Source organism: Gymnogyps californianus, chromosome 8 (assembly GCF_018139145.2).
Source record: "Gymnogyps californianus isolate 813 chromosome 8, ASM1813914v2, whole genome shotgun sequence".
Classification (NCBI taxonomy): domain Eukaryota; kingdom Metazoa; phylum Chordata; class Aves; order Accipitriformes; family Cathartidae; genus Gymnogyps; species Gymnogyps californianus.
Window position 1 is genome coordinate 27,795,112 of NC_059478.1, and position 26,528 is coordinate 27,821,639.

The 26,528-nt window shown below is 40.3% G+C and overlaps 1 protein-coding gene across 1 annotated transcript in view; it reads right to left on the reverse strand.

Moving 5' to 3' along the window:
• The window catches only part of AGBL4 (AGBL carboxypeptidase 4), a 946,609-nt gene that overhangs the window by 127,537 nt on the left and 792,544 nt on the right, over positions 1-26,528 (reverse strand). The window contains exon 9 of the mRNA XM_050901055.1: positions 18,893-19,004. Within this exon, the coding sequence (XP_050757012.1) occupies positions 18,893-19,004 (112 nt within the window). The remainder of the gene's footprint in view (positions 1-18,892; positions 19,005-26,528) is intronic.

Sequence of the window (26,528 nt, forward strand, 5' to 3'; positions counted from 1 at the left end):
AAACATAAGTCACTCTAACCTCTGAATTTTTGTATCTCACCCTCCTCCTCTCCTTTAATTTTAATGCACAAGGACTGAGTAGCACCATGATAAAAGTGTCGACTACAAAGTATGATTAGTTCAGATGAGCAGAGGAAAGTTAAAATAAATGGAGTTTACTGGTACTGAAATAATAAAGCTCAGAGAAAGCTGCAACAGCATCCACATGCTTGCATACCAGAACTAGCTATTTTGTCTATGAAAGTGACAGTCAAAGCAGCCTAATTTTCAGATGTTCAGAAACCAAGTGTACCTTCCCATGCCCAGGACTGATGGAAATCATGCTGTTTGTCTTTCAAAGCTTCAGTATGTATGTAGAGATGCTTCCTAGACAGCCAGATCAGAGAAATTTGACCCAAACATACATATGAAGAAATAAACAAGTTTATATTTAGGGTTGGCTTTGGAAATAATTTCTCCCCCAATCTATTGTTCTCCATTTACATCTCATCTTACAGGCCATGACAAAAGCCACCTACAGAGCACATTGTTCCTTAAGCAGTCTTCTTCTAGGAGCCTTCCTAGGGAGTTTAACTGCTTCCATGGTCATTCCATGGCCAGGAATTTGGGCGCAGAAGGCATGAGAGGGCCATTTCCAGGAAGAGGGAGACTACAGCTTGGATTGGAAGATCCCATGTGCATGCCTCCCCTATCTGGGGACCAAAGGGTTGAAGCCTCCTGGATCAGAGCTAGGAACTGATGCTCCAGACAAGTCCCTGCCTTGAAGACTGAGGGAAAGTGGGCAAGCTGCAGGGCTGAGGGCTGAATAGAGGCTTGGTTAAACTCAAGACATGGTGTTGAGGAGAACTCTCATGCTCAGTCTAAACAGCTGCCAAGCACTAATCTGAGGGGTTTTCAGAGTGCATAGGAAGCGAGTGCTGATTTCCGGATGACTTTAAACATTTGCATACCCTAAGGTAAATCTGTGTCACTCTGCCCACTCTTTGTGAAATGTAAACTTTTTGAGCTTCACCTATGCATGACTACAGCTACTCTATGAGACTGAAGAAAACAATGGCCAAGTGAAAACTATACTTAGGGAGGGATAATTCAATCTGTTCTGTCTGCAGTCTGTTCTATCAATTCCAGTCCAAAGGATAAAAAACCTGAAATACCCCATCAAGTCCCAGTGTGGTTCAAGAGGGCATCGACTTCGTTATTAACAAAGTCAGACAGGGTACAGAGCCAGTTAGCCAAAGTTCAGCTTTATTCTCTCTACAGGGTCCTGAAAGAGGGTGGCAGCTGGCAGTGCACTCTAGCCAACTCTCCATCACGCAAGTTAGAGAAGGAAAATTCCTATCAGGTCATCCGGCCGGTCTCCGAGTTCCTGCAGGATGGCTCCCTACAGCTAACTGAGGGGCTGTGCTCCAATTAGCACGGACCCTTTTGATGCTGGCCAGCCTGCAAAGCCAGATGGCAACTCTCCTTGGCATTTTGGCCCTGGGTACCCGGTGCAGACCACAGTTTTTGTAATGGCCTGGTAAATGGCTCCCAAGCTTTATTCCAAATGCTCCGGTCTCTCCCTGAACTGCAGCACAACTAGATCAAATCATACTTCTGAACTCCACAGGGAAGAGATGCAGATAAATACCTTTGCAAAATACATAATGAACAGGAAAACAATGCATAAAACATACTATAGGTGTAATATATGTATAGACACATACACATACACTTTTCCTACTGCTCTCAGTGCACAGATATTAATGAGTTCGGATGATAAATCAATCTGAATGGCTAAAAGCAGCCACAGTAATCATTTACAGCTTCCACTGACTTCAGTAGAAGATACTGGCACTCTCAGAACAAGACTGAAAGCTAAAATAATATTTCACTTGGGTGAATTTCTGTGTTTCAGATCTAGCGAACTGCATTTGAAGTTATTTTCACTAATAACAAAGTCACAATGTCTGTTATGATATAAATTTTCATTGCCCTTTGCTATTACAATACTGCAGAAATCAACAAAGTCGTTTGCAAACACTCTGTACAGAATACCACCTTATTATACAACAGTGGTATGCATCAGTTTGACTAACACCGCCAATAATTGCTAAATATTTGTTTTTGCAGAGAACAATCCACTATTGTGACAGATGTAAAATCCTTGCAATAATATGCAAGGTTGGACGGGCATCTTTGCACTACTTCTCTAGCCAACCCACTCCACATCATACTTTCCAAGGGTCTCTAGAGTGCAACTGAGCAGTTCACTGCCTCTCTCCCTCTAATCTTGTTAGAAAGTAACCATGCCACTTGGAGAATGATCTTTGGAATTAACAGACTAGAACCAGGACGGGATGGGATCAAACAATCAGCATTTTCTGGCTCTCAAGGAGAAGAAAAAAAAAGAAAACAGTTTGCCCTTTAAATCAGCTACTCTCTCCTCCACCTTGGACTCTAGGAAAAAAAACAACCTAATAATCTAATAGCTAGTCCTGTTCTCTCACCACCACCCCTTCCCAACTATAGTCTCAGGCCTCTTGCTTTTAAAAATAGTCTAAAACCTGTCAAATTATTCTGTCATGGTGAAACATATTCATCATCGCAGAGCTAGAATAATTCTTATTTCAAAGGACAACTGCGATTTTGTGGTAGGAAAATCAGGTAAACAGTTTTAAATTGTTTTCTAAACAAAGAGCCCAATCCCCCAAGCAGTATTAGGAGATTCAGCAGTTCTCACTTCTACAGCTCTACTTTGAGTTGCCGCAAGTAAGAATTTAGGCTCAAAACCTTTTCTTTTAGCTTTCACTTTCTAGTGAAAATTCCTTGTTGAACTGAGCAAGCAAGGAGATAATGAAGTCATTTGCCTAGAGCTGTCAGGCTGGACAATAGCCCACCTTCCTCACCATTCTTACTCCCGGCTCAGGTCAGTTTCAGCAACTTTTATATTTTTTTAAAGGAAAGGAATGCGCAGCTTATTTGAAAACAAAATTCATAGGTGTGCTTGCACAGCATTGTCATTGTGGCTTTCATTTCCAAACAACCGAAAATTAGGCTAACCTTTAAATGTTCCTGCATTCCTTGGCAGACAAAACAAACATGACAAAAAATATAGTCTTTCTAATTTTAGAAGCATCCAAGTCTGACATATGCCAGATACTGACACATGCCATTTTCCTGAGTCACCAACATGTGGCATCCTGCTGCTCTGGCTTTCACACACCGAGGCTGAGGGATGATGGAATGTGTCTGCTGGTGGCAGGAATAGTCTGGTACCCTTAGCAACACTTGGCGAACTGTGAACCTTTGCTTACATCAGGCCAGATCAATACAGCCATTATCAAGGGACATAAACAGAATAAAAAGCTGTCTCTATTGCATGAGTTAACTGCAGCAAGAGGAGAACATCCAACTCCTGAAGGGCAGACTCACCAACCAAGCACAGGCAATAATGTTTCCATAGACTACAAGTCATCAGGGAGGATTAAATCTACTCCTGCTGGGATTTAATTCTATGGTGAGTACCCTTTTTGGGGGAAGTCATAAAGCACCACAAATTCCCTAGCAGAAGACCAATACTAAGATGAAGGCAGTTTATTTTCAAAAAAATACAAAACAATAGATTAGCTGAACTCAGAACAGAAAAATATTTTTCTTGATGTACATCTAAGTAAACAGCCTTCAAATAATGCTCCGCTGATGGGGTCTTTTCCAGAGGTGACTATATTTCAGTAGGGCATAAACTGATTCCTAACGTGCATTTAAACTTTGGAACTTTGGATTTGAGATATAATGAGACAGGACAGGATCCTATTTCAGAAGGTGCTTTTGAAAATCCAAACCTAAATGCAAGATATTCTCACAGTGAGAAAATGGTCTTTTAGGGGACAGTCCATAAATGAAAACATTTAAAGCAACAACCTATTTAACACAATAAAATGGTAACATTAGTAGCACTACATTTTCTGCAGTGTTATTAATTGAGCAAAAATTGAATCAAAACCACCAAAAAACCCCATCAAATTCTATACATCAATACATAAAAAGGGTAAACCATATCAAAATGCCATGATGAACGAGGGAGCAAAGTTGTACTCGCTTTACAAACTTTGCACGCAAATTATTTTGCAGAGCTCCCTTTTCAGCAATATTAAGTGCATCGTTCACTTCTCCTCCCTGCTGCAAATGCTCCATGGTGTGTGTTCATCTTAACTTAAATTTTGCTGTTTACGCTCAGGCAACCCTCTGTTTCTCCCAGACATACATTTATGTGAACCAAGGGTTATCAGTCCTCATAATGGGATCCTTCCTCTTCTTCTTACCATATTTTGAGAAATAGTGAAATAATTATCAGCATTGTCTCTAAAGGAGTCACCCTGGAACACGAGCAACCCCAACAGAAATAAAGGCGGTAGCTCACATTTTGGAGTACCCCTGGCTTTCTGCACACTCAGGAGGACTTATCGCATGAAGTACGTTCAGATTCTGGAGCTCAGGCCATCAAGGTGACCCAGCTCAGTAATCCTGCTCTACATTGCATTTCCCTATATGTCAGTTCCCAGAAGGTAGATATACTGAAGAGAAAAGGAAATAATTCATTTTTAAAAAAAAATTAAAAAAAAGAAAAAAGAAAAAAAAGCTGAGCTTAACAACCTTACCAGCACAGGGATGGGGTGTGGAAGATATTTGGAGAAAGATTTGATATTCCAGATGCTCTTGTGAGATAAACTCTCTAGCTCTTTTAGGTCAGTCATTCTCTCTAACAGCTAAGCCACCAGAAGTTGGGGAAGCTCAGACTTTGATGCCCATTTAGGAAAACCATGATGGATGATATTTAGTACTTTGTAAGTCAGACTAGATTATCACAGTGATTCCTGTCTGGTTTTAAAAACCTATTGATCCACTGGTGTCAGCACTGCAGAAGACAGCAAGTAGAAGCTTTCAAAATACTTGTAAGATGGGGACTATTGCTAACTTTGATGCTGTAAAATTCCAACATCACGATGTATCTCCTGACAAGAAGAATATTAAACTTCTGCTAATTAACACATTAATTTTAATTGCTTTTTTCACAAGGCATATAGTAATCAGTGAACACATCCATACAGGAAACAACGATCTATCATGTTAACTCTGACTTGAAAGAGTTAAGCTACTAATAGAGTTTTCTTGTCTGAGGAACCTTTCCAGCAGCTTTGCATACAGTGGTCCTCTGGGTTTGGGATCATTTCTAAGCATATACTAGTGAAGGTAGTCAGCAGAAAAGCTTTAACAAGAACAGGAATTAAGTCTTGTTCCAGTGCAGCTTGAGCAACACTATGAATAGGTCATATACATCATGAAAACCAGCCATGACATACAGGAACTTGCAGCCATCCAGAGACTGATTAATGATTCAAATAAGCAATCTCTTTGCATAATAGCACTTAGGGAACATTATAGACACAGACCCCATTCAACAGCTTAAACTGGGCTCTAGATCAAGAAAACATATGCAAAACTGCAGGGTTGCTGCCTGCAAAATCCAGCTAGTAATGCTACCAGCATTAAGCTATTTTTGATGCCTACGAGTCTAAAAGTGCAGTTTTTCAGGTTTAAGACAAATAATAACTCTGGAAGCAGCTCTGCTTCGTTATAATTCTCAAAGGATGAGTTTTCAAAAAGGCAAAGATCCTGGCAACTTGAAATCTTAAAGGATATCTTTCATACTTTTCAAAGGAGCAACAGTATTATTCGTTCAGCTCTAGTCATCCACTCTGTAACTAAAGCCTATCTGCCTAAAATATCCTCACTGGATCTGTTAGTTACTATACTTTTCTTTAAGCTGTTTAGCAGCTGCTGTGTTCTTCTCACAGGATTCCTGTTCTCAGGCCCAGGCTCTGGATGACACAGTAAAACAGGCACAAGATGAAAATAAGCGGTGGAGAATCTACAGGATTATTTGGAATTACTATTTTGGAATGAGATATGCCAAGAAATCAAGGGACCTAGCCTATACCTTTGTGTATTGTCACAAAGAGAATATAATGACCTCCACTGAGGATAATTCTCTTTTATCTAGGGAAATCATTTAGTTTGTAGGCTTTCCTCTTCCCATTCAAAATACAGTTTCACATCTTTTTTTGGCAATTTAGTGATACTGTATGGCATTGCATACTACCTCCACCAAGGTTCAGGTAGCCTCAAGCACCATAATTACAGGAATGCAGAGGTACACAGGATAATCAGAAGGGAAGAACAGAGCTTTCTTTTAGGCAGAACAACTACTGTTGTTTGTCCATAAAACCGATAGTGCCAATCCAGCCATCATACAGCCACCTTCTTCTACTTTATTCTGGGAGTAGTACAAGTAACTGTCAGAGGGCAGTAGCAGAAGTTGTGTGCTTTGCCATGCAGGAACTCATATAAGAGTGGCCATACAGAGATCCCTGGATGTAAGCAGCACAGGATGTTTAAGCAAACACTGCAAGCAAAAGCACAAATATGAACAATGCTTCCCCAAGTAATAGCATCCCTATTTTTGGCAGCTTCTAGATCTCCCAGCTCCGGGGACAGCATTAATAGCCTTTGACAGATTACTTCTTGTTTCTCTGGTTTTGGTAACTTTCATATATTTGACTTTTTTTTTAACTAATTTATCCCTCCTCAGATAAATTTACCTCTTGCAAGCTGAAGGGCCTATGCTATATAAACTTTTGTCGTACACAAATAATTTCAAACTTCTTGTCTTCTTTCTTCTTTACCCTTCTCTAGAAAATCCTTATTCAGTTATTTCTGAGATAAGGTTGTCAGAATTGTACACTTTTTCCCAAGACACAGGTAAACATATGAAGTACCATAGGGATGAACCTAACACGGTCTTTGCCTTCTTGAGCGCAGGTGATCGTTGATAGGGTATTTTGAAAGCTGTCTCACAAGCTTCTTTCCCAAGTGGTATTATATTACTGACTGGCACTGGACTTTTTATTGTCAGCTTCTTTGATTTGACTTCCCTCCCTCTTCATCACAAAGACACACAAGTGTCTTTGCATTTATTGACACTGGACTTCATCTGCCATTTTATCACTCAGTATCAAAAGATCTTTCTGTGGTGCAACTTTGACTGCATCAAATAATTGTATACCATCAGAAAAGTCCACTTATTCTTTTTTCTGAATAATTTATGAATATTTTGAATAATCCCAAGCAATCTGCACATGTAACTTTCACCCGATGTGAAAACTCACTTTTAACTTCATTTGTCTTTAATCCTAAGGAAGGATGCCCATGTCATCCAATGACAACTTGAATTCTTAATTTCTTTAAAATCATTTGGTTAGTAACTTTGCCAAAGCTTTTCAGAAATTTAAAATAGGCAACAGATAGTGGATTGCCTTTATCTTCATGTTTGTCAATTCCTCCAAAAAAGGCTAACAGATGTACGAGGTACAAATTCCTCTTCCAAAATGATACGTACCATTAAACCACTGTTATCCATGTTATCTGACTTGTCCCTTATAAAGAGCGGCTCTAATTTGTGAATTCCCTCTAGGCTCCTCACAGTGAACACCAAAGCAAATAATTCATTTAGCTTTTCTGCAAAGACCTTATTTTCCTTGACTTCTTTTACATCTTGATCATCTATCAACCTTACAGACCTTCAGGCAGGCTTCTTGCCTCTGATGTGTTTGAAAAAGTTTTTATTATTAGTTTTTATGCCTTTAGCAAGTTATTCTTCAAAATTGTTTTTGTCCTCTATTATTATGGGTTTGCATTTAACTTGCTGGAGTGTACTGGGTTTTTTTCCTTAGTTCATTTGGGCAAGACTTCAAAGGGTGTCCTTTAATGCTAATGGCCTTCTTCAGTCTAATAATCCCCTTTGCTAACTTCTCATGTGACCTTTTATAAAGTTGCGGAGTTTTTCAAATAGGGGTAATATGCTTACTCTCTAACGGTAAAGCTGCAAAAATGCATTCCTACAATGGTGATTTTATATAGGTGCCATGTCACCTGGAAGTGTTATTTTGTTCTGTTTTGCCCTTTTAGTTACTGCTTTTAGTTTTCTTTTCCATTTTATATTGGTCCCCTTTCAGAAGCGTGTGCCAACCTAAGGACTTTTTGGCTTTTGTACTCTACCAGGCATGATGAATTTGAGTATGTTTATATTTATTATTACAGAATGATTGTTTGACAGGTACATCTTCAATCAAGACTTAATCCTTGCTCAGGGATTCTAGTCTTCTCTTTTGGGCTCTTTGATTTCTTGCTTCAAGAAGACGTCATTTTTAAAGTGTACAAAAGCAGTTTCTACATCACATTTAATCATGACACTTAATCAGTCCCCGTCATTACATTCTTTGAGTCCTCATTGCTTCTTTGGTAATTCTGAGCATGACATTATAAAGATGCTTACTGTTACCATCCCATTTTGGCGCGAAATTTTAATGCATACATATCGTGAGATTGTTCAGTACTTGTTGATACGATTCCGCCCCCCCGGCTTTTTTTTTTTTTTTCTTTTCCCTTTTTTGCTTCTGAGCTTTCTTTTAACTACAATGTCACTCCTCCACTGGCTTGGTTTTCTCTGCTATTCACGAGTAATTTTACACTGCTATTCCAGTGCTCACTGATTGAGATGCTATTATGTCAATATCCTCATTTAAAATCAGCATTTCACTTTACCCATCTTCATTGCATACATTGGGCTAATTGTCCACTGGCTGGGTAAGCCTCTATTACAGCTATCTTGCACCAGTAGAATAGCACGAACAGATATAGTTAGGTCAAACACTTGGCCAGCTGTCTGTAAATCATTTTTGAATACTAAGGGCTCTTTTGTATTAAATAAAAAAGCCCTGGCAGTGACTTTGCCCCTGTGTCTTAAAAGGCAAATGCAATCCCAGGCGGAAAATTGAGCTACATTAACAAAGGGCATGTTCCCAATGCTGTCTGAAGTAGGAAAAATAAAATGGATCGGCTCATTCCAGGCATTTCCACTTACATCCTGTGAGAAGCCCCATCTCTAAGAAGCTCTGGCAAGAGCCAGCTGGAATTGACTGCTGTATTGCGCAGGAGCTCATTCTCCTCAGCGCTCATCAGTTCAAATGCAACCATTGACTGAAGCAGACTTGTCAGTGACCTTGACTCTGACCCAGTTTATAGAAGCACTTGGGGGAGGAGCAGAAGCGAAGGGGGAATTTTTCGTAAGTGGGTAAAAAGAATCCCAGACTCCGTGTCTCACTGAAAGACAGAGAAGGGGAGGAGAAACACGAAACCACAATTACTGAGGAGGAGCTTAAACATGTCTCTCAGACGCAGGGAAACTCTCAACACAGCACTGAACATGTCAGCCACTCCCTGATTAATGCTACTTAAAATAAATTTTAAAAAGCCTCTCTCCCCAGTGCAGATGATACTAAAAGAGGAATTCGATAACATCACAGCTGTAAGAATCACAGAAAGTAGAAGCAGAAAGAAGATGCAAGAGAGTGAGACAAGAATCCATACTGAACCTCTCTTGTACACTCAGACCAAGAAAAAATGTGTGTATTATATAAAGGGAATATTTTCCTCCACTGACAAGGGGTAAATTCTTTGAAGAGATGGCTCTGATTCATCAGCAGGGTGCTGGCAGATGCCCCTAGAAAAATACAGAACATGGCTGTACATCTTCAAAAAACTATTTTAGGAGACACTATTTCCTCAGAGGGATATTTGAGTTGTGTTCAGCCCCCTAGGCATGTCCCAGGAAAATACAACCATGTTTTGATGGTAGAGAGGATACTAAAGCTTTGATGGATAATATTTTGATCCAAGGTAAAAGAGAGGAGTTTGACTAAAGGCCCTAAAGAGCTGTGGAAAGAGACAGAGCTGCTGAGCTAAAACTAAGAAAGCAACAACGCAAGTTGCCTGTAATAGCAATAAAACACCTGGAAGAAAAGATAAGGTGTACAGTAGATCACTGCAAAGTGGAGGTCATAACTAACATGTCTGCTCCAAACAAAAAACAGCAGTACAAAGATTTCTCAGAACAGCAAACTACAGGAAAAAAAACCAAACTTGTGCCTGATTTAGATGTTTAGAGCAGCAACCTGCAAATGCTACTGCACACAGATACCCCAAGTCACAGGATGCAAATATTAATACAACATTTGAGAAACTGAAAGAGTTAACTAAAGGGGTACTTATCTAGTGATATGATAGTGAACCATACACTAATTTGTCTACAGTGCTTCAAACAGGTGTCTGAATGTAATGGAGAAGAGCAGCTTAAAAGTGTCAGGTACAAACAAAAACTGACCATCATTGCATTGAAACAAAGGAGATTTTGGCTTTAGTCTCTGGGATTAAAATGTTTCATTCTTCTTTGGGAGATGAATTTTAGCTGAAACTCTTCCTATTCTAGATACAGACATTACCAAATGGGGATAGCAAAAAAACCCAACCAAATAAACAAAGAAACCACAACCTGTGTCAGAGATTACCACTACGGTGATATGATTAGCAGACTGAGTACAAACTGAGAGAAATTTGGTAGCTGTAGACACATTCCCTAGAGAGTCTAGAGTATTTGACAAAAGTATAGTGGAGCATCCTCCAGAGCTAGATTATGAACATGTCAGTATGATCAAAACAAAACAAAACCAACCAAAAAGCCTGTCTAGTTTAGATGAAATGTGGCTTATAATTCCCAAATTATAAATTTGCCTTTGCAAAAAATAAGGCTATTGGCAGAGGGTGGCCTGAACAGCACACCCCTTCCATGACTATCACTTTAAGAAGGAGTTCACAGTTCCAGGTGGGACTTCATCTAACAGTGTCAATGATTCCTAAGATGTTACCAGAGAAATTATATATTCACTTTTATATATACATTTATATATATGAAGATATACATGTAGGCAGTTTACATGTTGAAAACAAATAAAAGAGAAGGGACAAAGATCATAGATTAATTGGAGATGAGAAGGAAATCTGTAGAGGTTATTGAGTGTATTCAGCTGCCTCAAAAGGGAATTAACTCTATCTAAACCTTTCCCAATAAATACCTGTCATAAAATCCTCCAGTGGTAAAGATTCAGCATCTCCTGCAAATAATCTATTCTACTGCCAAACTAGCTCTGCTGCTAGCAAGTTTCTCATAATATTGTGTGTGCTTAAAGGACCATGGGAAGGAAGCTGCTAAGATCAGAAGATGCTTTACCTAGCAGAAATATAGAACATATTAGTAGATCAAGAAAGAATGTTTACTCCAGAACAAACTGGAAGTAGATTTGTTAAAATTGAGTGAAAGAAACTGAGGAATTCTTCTCAGCTGTTACTCCCACTCTCACGAGATCGCTTATCAGAAAATACCACAGCTAACAAACTGATCATGCACATCATTTATTTCTGTCAGCAGATACCCAATGTATTCATATTTAACAATGGGAAGAGTTTAATGGGAATACTTTTAAGCAGTCTATATGAAGTATAATGTTAGCTAGAGCATTAGTAACTTACTATGCTAGTCCAACAGTAAGGTGGGAAATAGAGTCAAAATCCTAAGCACCTACTAAGCAAAAGCTACAGAATCAGACACTGATCGGTACATCGCATTGCTAAATTACACCCTAGCACCAGTGAAAGAAAGGTTGCCCTTACTACTGCTTTGTTCAACAGAGAACTGAAATAAGAATTATACTTGCAATAGTAAAAAGTTACACTTCAGTCAATAGGGACTTGCAAGATAGAAGTGGTACAGCACATTTCTACAATGTCAACAAACTGGTACAAACATTACCACAGAAAGCAGCCACAGGGTTATCATAGCTGAACACATACTGCATAATAAGAGGTAATATCTCTTCTAATTTCAGGAGGAGAGAAATAAGAGGCAGCATGTTGGCCATTTTGCCTGAGAAGAACTCAGAATAACATGTACTATATTAGGTTGAGAATTATTAGCAAAAAATGATTCCTGATGATAGCTGTTTTGACGTCTGAGTAAAACCATCAGGTACAAATGACAACCCAGGATATCTGAGGGACTATCTGAACATCACTTTCTAGTAGGTTGTTAAAATTCAATGTTGTGTTAACAATGATTATTCATTACTATTGTGTTGTTTAGCTGGGGAAGGAAGTCTAAGAGCTCTGCTAACAGCAAAATGGAGCCAGGTAGCGTGTTATGCTACAGATCTCATTACCCTATGTTAATCTGTTATGACTCCATATACCAGATGATGCAGACCTCAGCTGATTTGTTTGGCTCTGAGTGATTTCTGAGCAATACCAAACCCCAACCCACAGCCTTTCCAAACATTTATTAACATCCAAACTGGCTTCAGCTGGAATGAGAATCAGCTTATAATTTTCCAGTGAAATATATTCCACTTTGCTGCTCCAATTTATAACAGGAGCAGGGGAGATGATGAGGGAAAAGAAGAATTTTTGAACAGAAAACAATTGCTTCCAGTCGTTCAAATGTTAGATTAGATAATACTACTTGTGGGCTTATAGTGTAAGAAGCCTAAGTGTACAATTTCGATGTGAAACCCTTGCAAAATCTGTTATTATACTTTATTTGTCAACTATCCAGTATCACATTGATGATAATACTAATAACGTCATTTCACAAGATGAGTGGAAGTAGAGCCTCTAAGATTGACACAATTTGCAGGACTGACAAAAATAAAATTTATGTCACACTCCAGCAAAGTACATGCATCTCGGAGACCAGCTGCAATATTTTTAATGTGGAGTTGTCTGGTGAAGAATGTAGCACTGCCAAAGACAGAGAGGATGGGAGGTCACTAAAGCAATGCTGCCATTAGGGATAGTTGCAAGCTATAAAATATCAGTTACAGGTTTCTAAGTCTTCATTTTGTGACCTAGTTTTCCATGGAACCAGAATGCTTCCCTCAAAATAGGGCACTGCCTTTATAACCAGGGACACTAGAAAAACAAAGATCCTGATTTCCAGCACTACAAAGGTTCAGGATAATGAAGAAGGTTGGGAGTTGGATGTGCAGCACATGGAGTACTCCCACAATGCCACACTTTGAACGTGGCTCCTGCACAGTCAAAACTACTGTCCTTGATAGTATGCTCTAGATGCTGCTACTGAAGGCCTAGAAAAGAAGTAGGTTGAACAACAGCATTGACAGTGGGCAGTCTCAGTACCAGAATGGGAGAAACAGAAAGTGAAAAGAAAGTCTGTGAGCACAGGGGAGGACTGAGCCTGTACTCTTTGGCGGTGATGATGGGAAAACCTAGAGAAATCACTTAGCTGAGTAATACAGTCAACTCTAATGAGTTACAGATTGTCAGGGAGAGAATGTGTTTCCCGTCAACTGGCTACGCTAACCTGCTTCACACACCACTCAACATTCAACCTCACCTGCTTTCTAGTATCTGGGTTTATCAGCAGAGAAAGCAACAAGCTGGAACTCAGAGATCAGCTCAGGCCTTTTCCCCAGCCAAACTATCTCTACTGTCTTCCTGCAGTAGTGAAAGAGCGTGATGTACTGAGGGGAGCCAACCCAGTGAAGGATATCCATCTGCCTCTAAAGAAGGGTCTAGAGATAGATGATAACACAGAACCAGAAGAGTGTATGTTCCGTACGTTTGGAAGAAAATAGATATATTTTCTTTATGGAGAGGAATGTAGTCATCTGCCAAAGAATCCAGAGTTACATTGACTTATCAGACAAATGTTAATTCATCTGTAGGCTTACTGCTTGCACACCCAAGCCTACCTGGATCAAACACAAGGCCTCATCAGAGACAGGAAGACTGGAAACATATGCTTTTGTTCAAGTCTAAGCCTGCACATGGGATCTTAAAAAACCTTCTCAAAAACATAAAAGGTGTCATTCAGCCTTAAATATCCCCCGCCCCCCAATGCCTGCAGTATTATGTTTACTCATCCTTTCTTATTATTAATTCTGTTGTCAGCAGATACCCACAAAGCCCACAGGCAGCATCTCTTTCCCTCCCTCACGCCAGTCCACAGCAATAGCAGATTGCCATCCTCTATCAGTTAATTCATCAGCTCTTCTGGCAGATGTCTGTGTGGTGGATCTAAAGGTTCCAGCCCAGCAGATGACTCAGATTTCAGCATGCTGGGGCTTCATTTCAGCTGTATGTTTTGCTTTGAATCAATGAAAACTTTCACCCAGAATAGCATTAAAAGTATGCAAAGGCTGCAACATCAAGCACTCCAAAGTCAGGAATGGAAACAGAAAAGTTGCCTATGCAGAAATAATTTAAGACTTTAGTATAGGTGTGCATGACAAAGGAGATGATAATTAATGAGCACACCCAGGTGAGTGGTTTTTTGTTTTCTTTTCTTTTTGGTCACGTCTCCAGCTCACTCAGGGCACAAGGTGAATAGTGTCTGACATAGGAATCATTTGTATGTAGGACTTCAGCTTCAATGACAACAGGAGGTGGAAAACAGGCAGAATAGAAGAAAGATGGATGGAAGAAGACAAAGTACAGTGTTGCAATGAGAGCGCCTGGGAGCACTGCATCCCATCTCTGCATTTTCATTTGAGCGGGGCAAATCACTTGAAACAGATTCTTTCCAAGTGGTCGGTCGCTGCCTATTCCTTGTCTTCTAGGTCCTAAGAGCTCCAAATGACAGAAATAATCTATCCCGATCTTCCTTGGAGAAGGAAGGGGCAGAAATGAGACAGTGGACGTATCAAGCCTTGGTGAATGACATGAAACAAATCTGATCCCAGGCATCTTAAATCATCAATCTCAAATGAGTAGGTACTTCTGATCATAACCGTCTCTGCCTCTGTTTCCTATCTGCACAAGGATAACGTATTTGTCTCTCACAGGGGTCCCCCCCAAAATAATTAATTAACGTTTCTGAAATGCTCCCAGGGTATAGCAATGAGCAAAACAGAAAAGCCCACGAGGAGATTAACAATTCTACCCTCAGAGCAGGATCTGAATAGTGCACAGTAAATACAGGACAGGGCTGTACAATGAACACTGAAGCTAAAACAAAACGCTGAATAGCTGCTTATTATGTGAAAGTTTTCCATTTGGAGAACTCAGTGAGGCAGGGGTCTAGCTGAGAGAATAACATGAGCCCTTATGATTAAAGACTATATCACAATGCACATACTCAAGGGGACTGAGCTGACACTGAACATGCTACCTAAGTTCACTCATTAAATCTGTTTTAAAGAGTGCATTTGCTTGTCGGGAAAAGTGCTGGATGGCCACATGAAACCTGTCCAACAATCAAGCAGTTATGCTGCTCTCTCTGTCTCTGAGGCTTCATGTTATCCCAGAGATAAGGACTGTTTGATCTCCGTAGACCATCCATATCCTGAGCTTGCCAGTGCTGAGCACTTGACTCCCAGTCCAAAACATTTAAGCACCTGCTTAAGCACACAAGGAACACCGCTGAATTCAATCAGATTCTTCACGTGTTTAAATCTAGCTGCACATACATGCTTTATTAGATTCCTTACCTAGGCTATAGACATTCGTTCTCCAAACATCTCTCTACGTGAAGTGTGTTATCATGCCCAAGCAGAACTTCGTGGCCCCACAGTTCAGCTGTTGGCATGGCTCATATGAACATCCTTTGACATACTTCAGACAAAAGTCAGCTGAGTTGGTTTAAACAATGCATTCATGTTCTGAGCTAATTCCACTAACCTGCTCCAGCATAGACAGGGAAACCATCTACACGTATCATCTGGTGGAGAGGTGGGAAAGCAGTGATGTCTGGCATATGGGCAGGGAAAGGTACTTAAGAACAGAAATATCTTCAGCCAACAGCACATGATCTAGAAGAGCAAGTCTGTCGCTTCAGTGTCATCTGCAAGACTGACACCACCAGAAACAGCTGAGAATATCCCCTCACTTCACATAGGCCAACACAATGACAGTGACTTACCATCAGGAGTGATTGTTTCAAAATCAGTGACATGGAGATCAAAAGCTTCCTATCATTCTCTGATTTCTTGACCCATCCACTCCCTCCTAAAGATGATATGGTCATTATGGAATTTGAAACACTTTAAAAAACAAAATAAGCACACTTTGTAAAACCCAGAAGAACAGATAACCACAGGAGCTTTGGTTTATTTTCATACAGTAACTACAGTAAACACTTAGCCTTGGACCTCAGTGCTGGAATCACTGTAGCTATGGCATTGTGTGTGCGCCTCATACCCACTTCACTTATTTCTGTGTCAGTCATCCTCCCCTCTCCAGAATGAACTTTTTTCAAAGGAAACAGCTTATCTTCCATACTGCAGCAGCGGAAGAAAAATCCTCCTATACAGCAATATTTAAAATGTGGTTTTATGCTCTTATGGCAGCTAATTTTCCGTAAAAGATTTAAGGGAATGAATACATCTAAAAGGCCTGCACTGAGCCATTCTGCAATGGCAACACGAAGCTGAACTTCCTCTGCTTTAAACAATCCAATCTCTTGTGGACAGCTCCTCATGGCAGATCTTGTCTAGAATGGGAGGGGCGAAGGTTATTTTTTATTACATTATTTTGCAGGGAACTTTACTTTGCATTTTATTTCATTTCATATTCCCCAGCGTGGGGAGACTTCAGGTGAGGAGAGGGTGGCAGGACGAATGTGTTTAAATGCATAATCCCTGATCTGTCACAGTTTGACAACAGTCCTCCTGCAACTGGTTCACCTATACATGCAGCCAACCATCTATCATGTATTACTCATCTAAAAGTTACACTCTACACCTGGACAGTAGTTAAAATCTTTAGCATCCTGAAGTGATTCAAAGCAGGTTTTTATTCTGGCACTCTGTCAGGAGGGGAGGGATGGGTTTTTTTCTCTCAAGTACTTAATAAAAACAGTCACTGCTAAAGCAGGATGGCACATGTACAGTCCCATGCCCTCTCTCTGAGGCAGCTGGCATGTTTTCCCCTTTTGTCCCACCACTTTGGATATGGTCTGTTTGTACAAATATCACTGGGATCAGAGGGACTAAGAATCTGGTATTGCCTGAAAAAACCAATAATCCCATATACTGCATTGTATTGCTGAGGGTCTCCTAAAACTGCCAGAAAGGCTGGTATTGACTAGGGGATGATAAAACCAGACAAGAAGGTTTTTTGGTGAGTAGCTAATTCACTGAGAAATGAAGCTCTGAAGAGCCACCTGAACTTTGCTGGTAGTTTAATCCAAAAAAAGATTCCTAAATAGTATTTTAAAAAAATTAAATAACCCTGAAAATGAAATGTTACACTTGTGTTTGAAAGGCTCCTTTTTCTTTCCCTCAGAAGGAAATGAACTGGAACTGGTTCATCTCAGGTTGATCACTGTGGAGGGGTGGGAGACAGAGAGATGGAGGGAAAAAAAAAAAGATTTCCATTTCAGACCAACTCTGACCAAACATTTCTTTTGATTTTTCATTTTAGCCACCATAGCAAATAAATTCATTCTTCCCACACAGGGCAGCTGGAAACTACCAGAGTTTTCAAAGCTTCCCAGGAAAGGAACAAAGCTGAAAAGAAATTTTTTTCCCCCCAAGAATAGCTTTATTTTACTGACAGTGACTTTTGATAGTGCCAGGATTTGTTGCTTTACTAGCTAGAAGCATTTCCCTACACCCAACCTTCTTGTAATGTTTAAGGACCTCTTTATTCTTGGAAAAAAACCTTTCTTCTCAGACAAAGCAGCCTGCATGCTCTCTCCATCATCTAGAAGGAAAATTGTCTTGCTCTTTGGGGTAGGAAACAGAGGAAAGACCAGGCTGGCTGTAAAGCTCCTTTCTGTACTTTCCATCATCATCACTCTAATACAGCAGGGCTTAGGAGCCTTGGTCAGAGGCACAATGCTAGGTGCTGCACAAACAGAATAGAAAGACAAATTCTGTGCCAAACAATTAGCAGTCTAAGAAAATATTTTCCATGCAATTGGATTCCGCTCCATATGTAAGGACCTTATCTATTAACCTATCTTCCTTGTACCTAAAACCCTTTCTGTACAAGTATTACTACTAGCTGGAAGATAAAAAGTCCAATTAAGATGTATTGGGAGAACTAGGAGTTAAATTAAAGGAGCTCTTATCCTATACATGATGTAGCCAGGGGTAAGAATCCTCTTTCTTTATTAGCAAGGCAAACCAGGTCCTTTTTCACACTAACAGAAAGAAAAAAAAATTAGCAAAACTTCAGGAAATTAAAGATCCAAATGCCATCTCTGTAATGGCAAGCAAAAAGAAAGGACAAATACAAGGAATTCCATACAGAAAAAGTAATTATCTATAAAATCGCCTCATATTTTTTTGGCAGTGATTTTTTCCTACCCATCTCCATCTTTGTTCAGCAGTTTTTCTTAGGTGCCACGTTCAATAATCTTTCTGTGCTTTGATGTCAAACATTCAATAGCTGTCTGCCTCCCTCCCACTCCTCCGTATTCTCTGCAATCCATCTCCTCTGATTAGCTAAGATTTCACCTTCAAGAACACCTCTGCTTCTCTGAGTGAACATGAGTGTGTGTGTGTGTGTTTATATAATATTTGCAAATATTATCCCCCTCCTGCTCTGCACGCTACATAGCAACCCCTGCCGGAGCTCTGGATTAAACATCAATGCCATTCAGTAATTCAATTTGGGGGGCCTGCTGTTTTGAATCCAGCTCAGGACATCACGAGAGCAGCTCGATTGAATTTAGGCCCTGCTTTCAGAATTATTCCATATTTAATCTGAGCTGAACTTCATTTCACTTGCTCTCTCCACTCTGATGCTTCCTGTGACAAAAGACACAAATGTTCCCTGATCTCATGCAGTGGGGTTGGTGTTTGCTTTCTTCTCTTTTATTTTGGTTTGCCACTGGATTAAGCCACATCAGAGTTACTGGCATCTTGCACAACCCTGCAGCGGGAGAGAATTGGTACCTCAGCAAGTGGCTGTTCTGGCATCACCTTTCCTCACTCACCGGATTGTTGTACATCTCAATGATGAGCTGTTTCACTCCGTGCAGTGTGGGATGAGCCCAAGGAGATGGATTTGCCCAGTGCCGGTTTAAATCAAACCCCATCAGGGAGCACCTGCACACACAAAAAAACAACACACACAAAGGACATATATGGGCTGCAGCCTCTTCTGGTTTCAGCTGCAGAATTAGGGCTACATTCTGCAGCTGATGTATTTAAACAAGTTATTTTCATGGAAAAAAACAAAGCAAATGCTCCCCTGAGGATGAGGAAAGCCTGCAGCAATGGCCACTTTTAGAAATAACATGACCAGCAGAATATCAACTGAAACATCTTTGGTCATTCAGCCTTCTTCCCCTCCACAAGACATATGCTCACTCTATCCTTTGCTTTTTGCCAGCTTGCCGCGCTGGCACTGGAAGAGCCTGCTTGGCCTTCGAGGTACCCTTCTCTTCAATGCTCTAGGTGGGGGTCTATAGCTATGATGATTCATAAACTGCATCACCAGGCCTTTACTTTGCCCTCAGTCAGGCCTTGACTCAGCAAAGCTGTTAAGAGCATTGAAATCAACGGCCATTAAGTATGTGCTTAAGGGATTTAAAGCATGAATGTAATTGTTCCACTAATCCAGGGCCTCAGTCTCCTCCCCTCCTGCAATTGCCTACACAAAAGTTAGTCAACCAAGACACTAAGTTAAAATGCTTATTGGCCATCAAATCTTGTGGGCATTGAAGCATGTATGCCACCTTGGCTTCTCCTTCCTGCCCTGACTCATATCCCTCTCAGTACATTGTCTTGAGTTTGATTCTGCTGCTCCCAGTCCCACAGAGTAATACCCTATTCTTTGTGAAGTCCCATTGAAACTCAATGGGCTGTTGTTAGAGTGAACACAGAAGAAATTAAAAAGCTGGAAGTGGCACAAATAGGAGGGGGAAATCATATCCCTTGCCTACTGCAGAGATCACCTAGACAACCTGTGGTCACTGATACCAGCGGGGAGAGAAGTCTCTTCTGTCATCTCAAGCTGAGCTTGGGACCAGTGGACCTTGGAACCAGGGGACCTTGGTAGATTTTGCTCAGGAATTCTGTGAAAGACCACACAAATAATAAAAGCCCAGGCAGAGATGCAACTTCCTCTATATTTAAAACAAACAAACAAAAAAATCAACCTCACTGCTAAGCCTTAAAGCTTCTTGAGAAAAGAAGAGCTTTCATTGATCCCTGGTCTATTACGAGAATGTCTGTTCAGCCTTAATCTTTTAAACACACCTATGCAAACAATAGACATTTACTCCAGTAGTGCTATCCTTTGACAAAAATTCTAAGAATCTGATGACCGAAAAACGTAAGTTTAACTGGCAAAAAGAAATGAAAATGTCTCACTTCTCTAACAGCTGAAACAAATGATTGCGTACATCAAACCCAAATAAAAACTAAGACAGAGAGGTGAAATGCTAAGAAAAGTGAGGGGATGAAACCAGAGGATTAAATCCGTTTCCAAAAATGATGAATGACTATTTTCCTATGAACCAGAAAATACAAAGTTAATGGGACATTCTTTCATAAAAATTCTGATGAGAAGCTAAGCAGGCAGGAGCTGCTGTGCTCCTTGGCCTTAGACAACCCAACCATCAGGCTGTCTGGGAGTTCAAACACCCAACTGCCAGCTCTGCAACTCCATCACTGCTGACTTGGTGTACAGACGAGCCAGATGGCTCGCTGTGGTGGAGAAAGCCACCTCCTTGTCTTGGTGGTCACTTGTCTGTTTGTCTAGAGAACAGATGGATTTCTCCTCTGGACACTCCAATAGCTACAATTCCACAGACAACTCTGAAAGTTGTCTCCATCCCACTATAAAGTAAAACATATTATATAAGATTTCTCTCTCTCTCTTTTTTTTTGTCTTCATGTAAATTCTCTCCACTCAGTTCTACTAAATCCTATCTTCTTTTGAACTCACAGACATTAATATAAAATCAGAAGTACTTCCAGAGATATAGGTGGAATTACACTGGGATAAAACTGGTATAAGAGCAGAATCACAGGAATGTGTTTTTCATTTAACAAAAGCAGAAACTGTGGTAATCACCATGAGTCTTACTGTATTTTGGCACAGTTCCCAAGAAAACAGCATGCTCACTCTACAGGATAACTTTGTTAAGAGATCAGAACCTGAAATCATATCCCCTTATATGGTTAATGTGTCCCATTTACATTTTGTTTTAAGAATATTTAAAACTAATAACACTACAGAAAACAAGTATATTTTGATTCCATTATGTTCATCTCTAAAGCACATTGAAGTGGCCAAGCTACAGAGCACCAAAAGCAAATTTTAAATTCAAACATGGATTGCCAATATTACATTTGGGGTTTGGGACTTTTTACATAACTTCATATAAGTCATCCCTATAGGGAACAGAAGTAAGCAAGCTCTAATTTCTGTAAGGTACTAAGGCATTGCGATTTGCAATATTTGAATTTGCCATGAATGTCTGGTTAGTGATGAATCTCGTAGTTCATTTCAAGCAACAAGAACAGTTGACAATAGTTGTCTTTACTTGAGAAGACTTTATAAAGAGAAGGAAGCAATGCTTGACAAACAAGTTATTCATTTGGGAAGCTCCTCTGAGCTCTATTTAATAGGAACCCAAATTAATTTCCAAATATCATTTAGCTAGCCTTTGATGTGGTATATCACATCTTTATCAATGTAACAACAATTAATTAAATTTCTGATGTAGGCATTACTATTTCTTTCCAGTCTGGGAACAGTGTAAAATTTTCTTTCCCCCCCCCATTTCTTAGTCTTTTTTCTTTCCTTTTTGCCTAAAGACAAATTTGTATCATCTACCACATTCTCTCTTTATTCATCTGTTGCAAACTTGTGGTCTCTCTAAGGAAACATCAAGTTGTGTTCCTTGGTACTTCAGATTTGATTATTGACTCTATTACATGTAGAACTGTCTCCCAAAGCTCACGTATATCAGGACATGACCAAAACATACGGTAAGAGTGTCCCACATGCCTATTACAGATCCTGCATTCATTATATTCTCTTGCTCCCAGATGATGTGATCTCTCTTGTGGCTAATACCTCCAATGCAAGAACTTGAACAGGATAACTTAAAAATTGCATCTTGCACTGCTTTTTAATTCCCCCTACCAATCTTAAACCAGCTCATTTCTAGTACACATTGCTTGCTGCTTCCATTGCTTAACTGTTTATCTGCTGCTTCAAGCACTGGATAGGTACAGTAGAAATATAGGTATACTCTGGAAACAGCAGCTCTACAATGGGAAACAACTGAGTTCCAATCTAATGCAGGATCTTTCAATATTTGAGACCAGCCATCTTACTCAGAGTGCAAGTGTTATCATTGGCTTCAGTACGGTTCCTCATGTGCTTATAAGTGTTCCTCAGATTTAGAAAGGGCCTCCAAATCTGTCCTATACAGATTAGGTTTATTTTGTGCAGTAAATAAACTAATGTGTTCAGTACAAAATTAACAAGGGGAAAAAACCTTAAATTATATCAAAGAACTGTTTAAGGATGATCTTTGAAGGGTAATATGGAGGAGAGCAAAACAGGAGACATTACAGACTCCAAGAGGTGCAAGAGAAGACAAAAGCAGCTTCAAAATTAGTGAGGGTTGGAGCAGGTGAACATTTCCAAAGTAAGGGCACTGGAGAATACATCATTCCATGAGGTTTAATGGCCATGCCCATGAATGCTCATATAAATGTGGCAGGTAATATTGACATGGTGCCAGATAAGAATGACGTGCTGACACAGACTCTCATAGGTTAGAAAAAAGTGTAATCAGAAGTAGGTGAGCTTTCTATAACAAGCAAAGTAGCAAACTGCTACTATTACCTGACTGTGGTCTTCATTCACACTGTGAAAACCTGGGTTGTGTGTCACATAGTCATTGCCACCACAAAAAATGACACGTATGTAATTTAAAATATTTAAGCTGTTAACAATTGTTTGAATTTTGGATTATGCTTGTTAGGGTTTGCTAGATATACAGACCACATACTATGTTTCTGCTTTGTGATTGAATGTACATTTAAATCAGGTTCTGTGATTATACTTGTTGAATTAGAATTTGTGTTTCACAAATGTTCTCCAGCCTTTTTCTAAAATTTCTGTTTTCTATAAGTAGATAAATTTATTACAGTGTTTATAAATTTACATAAACACAGTGCAAATTTAGTCAAAGCAAATGAGTTTCAAAATTGAAATGGAAACTGAAACATTTTGCAGTATTCATCCCTCCCTACTTGGGAGGCAGCCAGATCTCAAGAGGTTACCAGCTCAACTCAGTAAAACCAAAGAGATGTTCAGACCAGCATTTAGCTTGCTGGGCAATTATCTGGACAGAACCTCCTTGCCTCTGGGGGCTTAACTCATCACTGGTTTTAAGGCTTTCTTCTGCAGCTGCTTTAATGAAAACATCCTTGTCCCTTTCTAGAACTGAGGAACGGTTAGTCCCAAGGCCTATGCTGGGTTTATTTTTAGGGCTGCTTCCTATTCTTTCAGGTTGTGCCTCTTCTTTCTGGAATCTCCAAGTTATAGAAACCTCCAGGAACTCTGCCTTCCTTTCACTTCAGTTCTCCCTCCCCTGTTCATTTTTCCTACTATGTGAGTCTAAATCTCTCACTAACAGACCCATTTCCACAAGGTGAGATATGGAGAATAATGGAGGAAAGGAGTTAAAGAAATCCTTTTTCATGGCATATGATTTATTACAAAGAGAACTCTACACTCTTCCCTTCAGCTTTGTAAGGTTGCGTTGGTTCATTGGATCAGTACCAGGTGAATCTCCAGATAATGCCGCACACAAAGCCAGGGAGTTCAAATCCACAAATGGCACTACCAACAGGGTTAGGATTTGAAATTGAAAAGGTAGTGGGGGGAGGGGGTGCACTCACTTTTTTTTCCTCAGGCTTATTGCAATAAGAGTGGAGACAGAGGGTAATTGGTCTCTATTGTTGCACTTCTTCGAAGCAAGAGTTATAGCAAGAAACTGCTGTGAGACTGCAGCCTGCAATATCATGCAGTATGAGAGAGTGAATACAAGGGGAACACATGGAAGACTTGCTTCTTGTAATAAATATATCATTTTAAACCTGATACATTCATGACATTTTACAAATCAACCGTACACCTGCCGTCCAAGTCAGAGTCTTCATTAGTGTGCATTTCACCGTTTGTGTGCTTGGGGTTTGCGATTTATGCATTTGCCTATTATTCATTAAAGAGGATTCATTCAAGCCCACACGTTCTAAGGCAATTAGGTAGCAAGACATCCTAACACTCCAGCTACAGAGAATCCCCCTCCCAACTCTCTCTCCCCCTCCCCAGCTTTCTGCATTTTTAATTTAGAGCTCTGGAAACCTTCACAAAGGCTATTTAACATAACCACTGCAGTGTGCTCCAGGCAGAACACAAGTGGCCATACAGAGCAGAACAGCATTAGCTCCCAGAGACCACATGGTGGAGTAGATGTTTACAGAATGAGCACTGCATGGTGTACTGACATAATTTTAAATAGTACATGATGGTTAAAGATGTGTTTCTCGATTTTCTGTGTAAACAATGTTAAATAAGAATAAACACAAAGGGATATTTTCTCCTTCTGATGAATACATGCATTTCTCAGAGCTGGTAATAGGCGTTACAGACACACGCACCAAGGAGAACACACATCCCCACCTGACATGGGCAGACTCCCTTCTCTGATCTTCAGGATATATCTCAATTCTAGTATTTAACTCTCCCTACACACCCCAGGTCCTCAGTAATGCCAGAAGGATTCCTGGACACGAAGCAGAATGCTGGAAATAAAACCCCATCCCGCAGTTAGGAGAATCATGCCCTGTGAGCGTGCCAAGGATGTAAGACAGTAAGATCCTGTCACTAGCATAGCTCATCCCCGTGGCTAGCATAGGACTCATCCCCCCTGCATATTTTCCTGCACAGTGCCCAGTCCAATTTTCAGTTTTTCAAGGGACAGGGTTTCCAGCACATCCCCTGGGAGGCAAGTCACAGTTTAGCAAAGTTCTCCCGTAGGAAGCGCACGTCTGGCCCTATGTGTGGATCTCTCCGAATGAACGCTCTGCAGGAGCAAGTCTCATCTGTCCTGCCCCTGGAAGGTGTTCTCGGGACTCCCACTCCCAGCTGCACACTGAGTCACACTGGCACATCAATCTTGCACACCCAGATGCTTTAACCAAGTTACTGAGAACACCTACAGTTCTTCCATTTTAAAGCCTGATTCATTGTTTGGCCTTTTCAGAACCAAACATATCATTGACTTAATGAGAGGAACACAGCAGACAGTGGTTTTTTTCCAACTTTTGGATCCCAAAAAATTTCCACTGCAGGCATTGACCTTTCAGAAATTTCAAATACATAGACCATAATGCAGTATTATATGAACTTTCTTTCCTGATGTAGTCCAAAAGCCACCTGCAACTCCTGGATCACAAGCTGTAAACCACTGAGAGAATTTTAACTTCACATGTGCTTAATTTACTGGACTCCCACCTCTGTGAGTGCTGTCAACAGGTCAAGCTCCTCTAGGCCCTTCTGCCCAGTCTGCCTGACACTTCCACACAATGCCCTATTCCTGTCTCCTTACAAACCTTTCCCTTCAGACAGGCAGACCTTCTTTAAATTATTTGTATTTCTTTGTCATTCTACATTCCTGGAGGTGGAGGTTGGGTGGAGATAAGGTAAACTCATCACAGTGGTTCACAGAAAACAGCTAATATACATGTAAGCATTTCTGGAGTCATGGCTCATCTTGAATTATACTTTTATTCCCACTTCTGCCCCTCCTCAGACTATGCAAATAATCTGATACACAACACATCTCACAATTATTAGTGAATACTCCAGCTGCTGTAGAATGACATTCCCCTACATTACAACATATATTTCACATACTTCTTGGCAGATGAAGCTGGCAGTCTTGCTTAACCTACTCACCTTCGGGCAAGAGAAAAGGAGTGTCATGTTCCCTGTAGACCTGCATTATATGAACACCCCCAAAAGATGGTTCATCTCTTACTATCAGACCTATTACACACAGAAAGCTGCAGTCAAAGGAGCCAACCTTAATGTCACAAAGTTGAGCTCTTAAAAGTTTGGATATGCCACAGCTGCGCAGATACATACAACCTTCATTCAGCCCTGTGTCTGTCATTATTATGACACAGCCTTTAACGACAGGAGTGCGGTGTTTTTCCACAGGGCTCTTGCTTTATTCTGTGCACAGGATCAACACTGTTCATTAATGAGCGGATTATTCAATATTTTGGCTTTTCCTTATTGTTCAATATGCAGCCCTAGGCTCCTGCTTACTGCATGCTACTCAAAGCCTGCTCTGAGGACAGAGCTATTCAGTTCTTCATGGCTTTTCTAAAGTGCTTAGCACTGCAGGAGACAACTGCTTTATAAACACTGATGGACTAATTTTCCCAACAGCACTGGTACAAGAGGGGACCACATTGTCCTCAATTCATAAAAGAGCAACTGGGACAAAAAGTGACTTACATAAGAGACACCCGCTAATTTGGGCCACCATATCTGAGAGGCCAAGGACAGGATTTTTGTTTACGAGAACT